General features: G+C 36.0%; 1 protein-coding gene across 4 annotated transcripts in view; it reads right to left on the bottom strand.

Annotated features, from left to right (window-relative positions):
- Nucleotides 1-1,765: 1,765 nt before the first annotated feature.
- The window catches only part of KIAA0586 (KIAA0586 ortholog), a 105,297-nt gene continuing 98,204 nt past the window's right edge, over nt 1,766-8,858 (bottom strand). For all 4 annotated transcript variants that reach the window (XM_059914319.1, XM_059914317.1, XM_059914320.1 and 1 more), the window contains one exon: nt 1,766-2,073. In XM_059914319.1, coding sequence (XP_059770302.1) covers nt 1,922-2,073 — 152 coding nt within the window. In that variant the 3' untranslated portion in view covers nt 1,766-1,921. The remainder of the gene's footprint in view (nt 2,074-8,858) is intronic.

Here is an 8,858-nt window from a genome sequence, read left to right as displayed (position 1 = left end):
TTGAGTGCACATTAAAATCATCTGGGAAGGTCTTTTTTCTTTTTTCATACCAATGCCTGGGTCCCACTCAGATCAATTAAATCAGAATCCCTGGATATGGAAACCAGGCATTTTTAAAGCTCCCAGAGGTTCTACTGTGCAGCCAGGGCTGAGACTCACCAGAAAATGCTGAGAAAAGTCAAGGATGACTATAGTTACTGTTTGAATTTTAGTTGTCACAGAAAAAATTTTTCAGAGAGATAAATGTCTTTGCTAATGCTAGGCTGCCCTCTTTCTTATATGCTTACTGTCCAGTGTAGGATGCTTATTAAACCCCTCAAGATAATGACATACACCATTAATTGAGCACTTATGTGGTGCCAGGCACCATGGTGGGTGCTACTCCCAACATAATTGATAATCCCCAGTATCCTGCAAACCAGGTATTAAACCCATTTACCCAGGCAGCTGTGAAGGAGGGGTTTATTTGCCCCATCACAGACCAAGGTGAAGAAACTGGAATTAGAACATACATGTGTCTGATTACAAAGCCATGTTTTATTTTCTTTTAATTTTATGTATTTATACTTTTAAAGTTAATCCAGTCACATTTCAGAGGTTTATACACTATAAAGATTTATAAGGTGTACATGTAAGGTATATAAAAATCCACAGTAAATACAGTCATACCTAACTCCTATCACTCAACCTCTCTATCACCTAGCCACTCAATCTCCCTCCTTGGAGACCAAGTTAGCTGTTTTTTGTCTATCCTTCCAAATATATTTAATGGATACATAAGCAAATATGTGTATGTAAGCATATATGTATGTACGTGCCATATATTTGGATTCCCACCCACCTCATTTTAAATGATGGTAGCATAATTCATACACTATATTGCACATGGCCTTTTTCACTTTAACAATATATCTCAGATATGTGGTATATATATATATATATATATATATATATATACATAATGGAATATTACTCCGCCATAAAAAAGAATGAAACATTGTCATTTGCAGTAACGTGGACAGACCTAGAGATTATTATGCTTAATGAAATAAGTGAGACAAGACAAATAAGACAAATACTGACACCACTTATATGTGGAATCTAAAAACTAATACAAATGAATGTATATATAAAAGAGAAACAGACTTACAGACATAGAAAACAAACTTGTGGTAACCAGAGGGGAGAGGGAAGGGAGGAGGGACAAATTAGGCGTTTGGGATTAACGGATACAAACTACTATATATAAAATAAATAAGCAACAAGGATTTACTGTATAGCACAGGGAATTATACCCAGTATCTTATAATAACCTATAATGGAATATAATCTGCAAAAATACTGAATCACTATCCTGTAGACCTGAAACTGACATAATATTGTAAATCAATTATACTTCAATTTTATAAAATCAGTGAAAAAAACCCCACTAGATCTCAGAGATAATTCCATATCAATACATAAACATTTTAAAATTCTTTTTTGTGCCACCTAGTATTCAGTTGTACTATCAATTTTTTAATCAGTTCCTTACTGAGAGACATTCGATTGCTTCCAATTATTTGCTCTTATAAAAAAGTTGGAATGAATAACCTTGAGCAACTTAATTTCATAACTAAGTACAGATAATTATATCTGTAGAATAAATTTTTAGATGTCAAAAGTTATGCCCTTTCCACTATTCTATGCTGCCTCAGGATTCTAAGAAATAACACAGACTCATGATGATATCCATTTAAGTTATTTTATTTAAAAATGTTACCTAACTACCCAAATTACACTTTTCATTTTAATAAAAAATAAAAAAATTGTTTTCCTGAATATGTTGAAGGACCAAAATAGTCTGAGAGATAGTTTTATGCCAGAGAAAAATGACCTCAAAACCAGTAGCACACATACTGTACTGGCTCTCACTTCACATTCAGAAGGTATCTGCTCCTGAGGATTCTGTGTCCCCCTGGACACTGCTGACGCTCAGAGACTGAGAGCAGTCCTCCAGGTTCACTGAGGGTAGCGTCACGGACATCTTGGCAGATGATGTCTGCGAAGTGAAGAGTGGAACTGCTTCACCACCTGTAAAAAGGAGAAACTCCTTCAGCTAAACAAGTGTACCTGAGTATTTATGTGCCTTAAACTTTCCTAAATAATACTGGGGATCAAAAAAGGACTGCATTTGCAATAATTTCTTCTCTCAAGGTGCTCAGAACTTGTCACAGAGATAAAATACACCCTCCTTTTCACTCCCACCCCTGAACAATTAAGAGACAACATTTTAGAAGTATATGTTATGATCTGAATGTTTATGTCTCCCCAAAATTCATATGTTGAAATCTTAATGCCTAGTGTGGTGGTATTAAGAAGCGTGGTCTTTGGGAGGTGCTTAGGTCATGAGGATGGAGCCCTCATGAATGAGAGTAGTGCCTTTATGAAAGAGGCCCCAGAGAGTTTGCTAGCCCCTTCGACCATGCTAGCCCTTCAACCATGTGAGGACACAGGAATCAGGAAGAGGTGCCTTGATCCTGGATGTCCAGCCTCCAGAACTGTGAGAAATAAATTTCTGTTGTTTAAAAGCCACTCAGTCTATAGCATTTTGTTATAGTAGCCTGAATAGACTAAGACGGTATACAAGTGCCCAAACCTGTGGTACAAATGATAAATGCTAGGTAAGACCAAGTAGGGGAGGCAGTTTGAAATGAAGAATTCATTAATATGTTTAAAAAAACCCAGAGTTGACTACATATGTATATCTATCTGCGTATACCCTAATTCACTCCTCTAAGTTTAAAAAGCACATTGCCTAAGAATGTAAAGAATGCCAACTTGGTACTATTTAAGACCACAAAAATCCTCATTTCAAATTTCATGTACTTACTATATATACATGATAACAAGCATCTTAAAAGTAAATTATCCTAAATAATCTTAAAGACATCTGAGTCAAGAGTCATAGTAATTTTTCTAAAACTCCTTTATACTTTTAAAATAGTTTCCACAGGAATAAAGTGAAATTTTCCATCAAGTTTTTATAGGGACCACAGTAAAAGTAGTCAGTTTTGGAGATTCAATGATGACTCAATAACAGCTGTTCAAGATGATCAAAATACTTGTAAAAGACAAATTCCTTTCATATTAGGAAGTCTAACAAAGACTATTTTAATATACCATTCCTTTTTGTTACTTGTATCAATTTTTTTTAATAAAAGAGGAAAGGGAAATAAGATTTTGTATAATTATAGCAGTACTACAAACTGTAATGCCACAGCACAATCCTTTAAGAAGAAAGCAATTATTATATCAATTTAAATAGAACAAATATTTTAAATAGGAAAAGACTTGTTGAAATTTAGCTCTGTCAGGATATGATAAAAACTAAAATTAAGAAACTTATGGTTTATTCAGTACTTGTAGTCCCTGTGTCTGGAACGATGCCAAACACATTTTAAATGCTGAAAAAATATATATTAAATAAACATTCAAGGGACTTCCCTGGTGGGGCAGTGGTTAAGAATCTGCCTGCCAACTCAGGGGACATGGGTTCAAGCCCTGGTCCGGGAAGATCCCACGTGCCTTGGAGCAACTAAGCCCGTGCGCCACAACTACTGAGCCTGTGCTCTAGAGCCCGCGAGCCACAACTACTGAGCCCACACGCCACAAGTACTGAAGCCCGCGCACCCTAGAGCCCATTCTCCACAACAAGAGAAGCCACCGCACTGAGAAGCCCGCACACCGCAACAAAGAGTAGCCCCCGCTTGCTGCAACTAGAGAAAGCCTGAGCGCAGCAACAAAGACCCAACGCAGCCGAAAATAAAAATAAATTTAAAAAAGAAATAAATTTTAAAAAAAGAAACAATAAGAACTTCTTTTAAAAAATCTTCATAGGACATAAGCATTGTTTAAATATTCTGACATTTTACAAAGCCGTGATGCAGAATATACAAAATAACCAAGAGAAGTATCCAAGATCAGAGCTTAGCTCGTCAATAAAGTAAAAACCAACACAGGATATAACTAAGGTTTGAGAGCAAAATTAATTTTCAACCTGTAAAATTAAATGTTATCATCCCCCGATTAAGAAAAATTCCCTGCTTTGCATTACTTACATATCTGTCAAAAACTACACTGATGCCAGATATTCTTCTTTTCTCTGTTATCCAGTTTCACAAAACTGCTTTACATGTGCCTTTATTTTCTACTCTGCACATTAACTTACTGATTAAATTGTTCAGTGATGTAACAAGAGCTATAACTATTTTTTTTTGGCCCCTGAAGAAGTTTCCAAGTCTCAAGAAACATATTAAATTCAATTATTGTAAAGTTATGCTATTTCTTGTAGTTACTGCCTTATATTTATACAGCAATTAAAATTTTGCAAAGATCTTTTGCCTATCATCTTATCTCATCCTAACAGTAATTCTGGGAGGCAGACAAGGTTAAGGTAATTGAGGCACAGAGATGTCAGAGTGGGCTTTCCCAAAAGCATATGCTCACTAACTAAACATCTATACAAGCCTACTGTATGTGTGGAGCTAAGATGGTGTTGAGAAGATGATACACAGGTGAAAATGAAATAGTCCTCAACTTCAAGAAGCTTAAAACTTAGTAGTGGACAAACGTAAAATAGGTAGCTAGTGGGAAGCAGCCGCATAGCACAGGGAGATCAGCTCGATGCTTTGTGACCACCTATAGTGGTGGGGGAGGGAGGGAGATGCAAGAGGGAAGAGACATGGGGACATATGTATATGTATAACTGATTCACTTTGTTATAAAGCAGAAACTAACACACCATTGTAAAGCAACTATACTCCAGTAAAGATGTTTAAAAAAATTAAAAATAAAAACAGCATCCTAGTAAAACTGGAAAAAAAAAAAAACACCTAGTAGTGGAGATAAACATGTAGAGGAATACTTGGTTTAAATTAGGTGGAAGTAGCAGTTAAGCTAGGACTTAAAAGATGTGGAAGGCAATGAAGAAAAAGAGAACAAAATAAATGATGACAGAAATAAGAGAAGGACAAAGAAAGGTGAATAAAGACAAAATAGAGGAACACAAAAGGGAAGTGTTAGATAAGTAGGAAGAGACCCAAGAATGAAGAGTCACACAAGGTTTTCAAAAGAGTCTAGTGTAATTCAACTAATTCGTAATTGGTAGAGCTGAGACTACAGCTCACTGCTTTTTGCCTGATACCAAATACCTTAATTATCCACATAAAAAATTAGTACTTTTAAAGGTTGTTGAGGGAAATTCCATTTTACTAGTGGTATGTAATGGTAGCGGGCAGCTAAGGAGAGGAGCAGTGATGAAGTTTCAAGCACAAGTCCCTTTATGATCAGTCAAGTCTGGGCTCCAAATGAGGCCTGTTGTTCAGTCACCTGGGAATGGTCCCATCAAGACTGTCAGTGTGAGGTTTTCATGTGGGAAGGAGTAAAAGAGGAAGGGGGAGGAATAAGAGCCTGGATTCCGTAAGAGGGCAGTGCTAGGCTCATCCATTTGTTAACTCAATAAATATCAACTAAGCACCTATGTGCCAGGCACTGTTCTAGACTCTGGAGATTTCGGCAGTGGAGAAAACAAAGGCTCTAATCTCACTGACATCATATCCCAGTGGGATGTGAAGGGCAAATGACAAACAAGTAAGGACACAAACATATATTATGTCAGGTGGTGATGAGTGCTATAATGAAAAATAGGTAAGGGGTACGAGGGAGAATGAGTGATAAGGGACTTTCAGAAAGTTACATAACTTCTCTAAACCCTCATTTCCTCATCTACAAAATAAAGGTAAGAGTACCTACCTCAGAGGGTTGTATGCGGATTAAATGGGATAATGCATACAAAGTGTTTTGAATAGTGCTGGCAAATAAAAAGCACTTAAAACAGATTAGCACTTACTTTTATGGAACTGGAAAGAAATTATCCTAAGAGGCAATGACCCTCAGAGTGGGCTGCAAAAGGCAGTTGACTTAGGAGAGAGGGATAAGAATGTGTCACTGAAATACACTAAGAAAAAAACCCCACAGCTTTAGAAGGCCTCCAAATAATTATGCTATTTTTAACTCTAGTAACTGAGTTTTAATCAATGAGTTATATCAATAAAATGCATCACCTTATCTAAAGGTATTTGTTAATGTACATTTTGGAAAGGTTTTTTGAAGCGCTCATTTACACAAGCTAAACAGTCACAGTTTTAGAGCTTTAAAAGAGAATTTTTTAGACTGGAAACTTTTTTTCAAGAGCATCACTGTTAACAGGCAAAAAGAGTCACATTCATATCCAGTTATGGTCCTCACAGAGTTTAATTTTTTTTTAAAGAAAAGATATAATATCTTAATAAATCATCATTAAAGCAAACATAAATTTTCTACCTATATTAAATGTAGTTTGATGCTTTCAAAGTTTGACTTTTTAACTTTCCACAGTCATGTCATTACTCTATGATGTAATTGTTTCAACAGCTGTTTTCAGATTTGTTTTTAAAGAAGGGAGACTATTCCTTGATTCCATGGGTAGGCAGTACGTCATTTAACCTGGCATGCATTTAAGCGGGAGATGTCACTGAGCGAGACCATGTATTTGAAGCATCCTAAGTCGTATTTATAAAACTCTTTAGACATTTGAAATTCAATTTTTTTGCTTTAAAAATATTTAAAATTCATAAAGAAATTTTGTTTTTTGTTCTTTGATTGTAAGACTAAGGAACAGAAAATCTAAAACTAATTTATTCTAAGCAATAAAGTAATAATACAGGATTTTTTATGTCCATTTAAGAATTTGCCTATCACATGTGTATTTTTAAAAATACATATACATAACTTTCTAAAAGCTTTTTAGGTTTAGATAATCCATTTCATCAGCAGGTTTTAGATTCTGACTCTAATCTTCAAACAGTTGGTAACCCATTATTATGTCTCTGTTATTTGCAAACTGAGAGGAATCCAAACAAAGCAGTCTCTCCTAAAACAACAGGAGGCAAGCAGAGAAAAGAAGTAAAAAATTCCTCAGTAACTTCACAGAAGAATGCAGCACCGCACACTCCTCACTCAGATTCAGTAACTGCACATGGCATAAGCCACAGAAACTTATGGGATTCTTCTAGGAGTTGATGAATAGATAGTATAGTGACTTTAAATTGCCTGGATTTGGGTATTTCTACATGCAGATCAAGATGAGTTTCTTACACACTGCACATTTAAAAGTAAAATTAAAAAGGAAACAAAGGTAATAATCTTTCATCAAGTACCCGAAGGATCTGAATCCCGAGTCCATGGATGGGTGACCCGGGACCTATCTGTGAATACCCTGAAACCATATGCAAATTATTTTCATGTAAGTACAGTTTGGAAGGGAGGCAGGTAGTCATAGCTATCAATGTCTCTAAGGGGTCTGCGGACCCTGAATACTCAAGAACATGTACAGATGAATTACACTCTCTGAGTTGTTTTCCCAGCCGTAGTGGTGAAATACAGGGGTTCCTCTCCTGTTAACTGCGGATGCCTTATTCTCTGAAAGCAACGCTACTGCAGCACTTAGGAGACTGCACTGTAATCATTTATGTGTCTGTCACTTCCACTGGACAATATATTCCTTAAGAGCATGGATTGCGACTTGCACTCATTGTCTTCCGAGTGACTAGTACAGTAGGTACAAACTAAGTATCTGGGACCTTATCGTCTTGTATTACTGTTATTTGCTTGTGGGTCTGTTGCTCCTGTTAAATGTGCCCCCCGAGGACAACGACTTTGTCTTGTTTACCTCTGCATTCTACAAAGTTGTAGCATAATGCTAGGTACACATTGGGCCTTAAAATGATTGCTGAACCAAGCTGATTTGTTTCTACCTAGAGAGTCTGTGGTTCCTCATGGCTACCAGCTTGCTTAGACTCACGCTGACCAGATCCAGTCTTTAAAATCAACCCTGAGTTCCAGCAACACAGTTGCTTCCCAGCTGTCTATGAAAATGTTACAGTATTTCAGCTGTGTTTTACTGAGTTCTTGAAGCATTTTTTTCCTGTCCACCCTGGGTTCATCTACACTTGCTTAAATTCCTTGTTTAAGCAGCTGCTAAACTATCCTGCTGTATTCAATTCTCCTCGCATACTTAACCCAGCCCTACAGATTTTGCAACATCATAGCTTCAGTGCTTGAGAACAAATACTACAAGCCTTGATGAAGAAGATGCCTGGTCATTTGATGTTAAGTATATAGTATGTAAAATGAGATTTGCCTCTGCTTTACAGAATTAGTCAGTATTAAACATTTCTTTCCTTACTTTCATGTTTAAAAGAGTGCTTTAAAATGTTACTATAGTCTTATCCCAAAATGTGTTTTAGAAATATAAACCCTATTACATTTTTTAAGGTTACTATTCCTTCTGTTTTTTAAGTGAGTTCACAAATGCTTATTTTAAAATTTATAATTTAAGATAAAAATACAGCAGTTCCTATAGGAAGAATAAATGTATTGGCACCTGTAAAAACAAGTCCAAATCTTTTTTTCTCCAAAAAGCAATAGTTAATGTGAAAGATTTGTTTCTTCTTATGCCAGGTTCCAGCTGCTTCACTTTGTTTAAAACTGACTTCAAAGTTTAAACAGTGTCCTGTCCCAACAAATAACCTCCCCCAGATGGAATTATCTCGAGTACTAGCCTCAGTGCTCTGAATACCACACCTGCAGCCTTTTAATTCAACATTTTATAAACTTTCCAAAAGGAAATGATAGATTTTTTTTTTTTTGTCTCCTAACTTTTGGAGAGTTGAGTTTAGTGCATGAAGGGAGTTCTATACCTGGGGTGAGTTTATAGATATTTTAAAAGAATAAAAAATTGGAATTATTTTCTCTACTGTGTTGATTATTATGAGAGA

Source organism: Balaenoptera ricei, chromosome 2 (genome assembly GCF_028023285.1).
Source record: "Balaenoptera ricei isolate mBalRic1 chromosome 2, mBalRic1.hap2, whole genome shotgun sequence".
NCBI classification, from domain to species: Eukaryota; Metazoa; Chordata; class Mammalia; order Artiodactyla; family Balaenopteridae; genus Balaenoptera; species Balaenoptera ricei.
The sequence above is the reverse complement of the archived record's forward strand: the minus strand, read 5'-3'. Positions and strand labels throughout refer to the sequence as shown.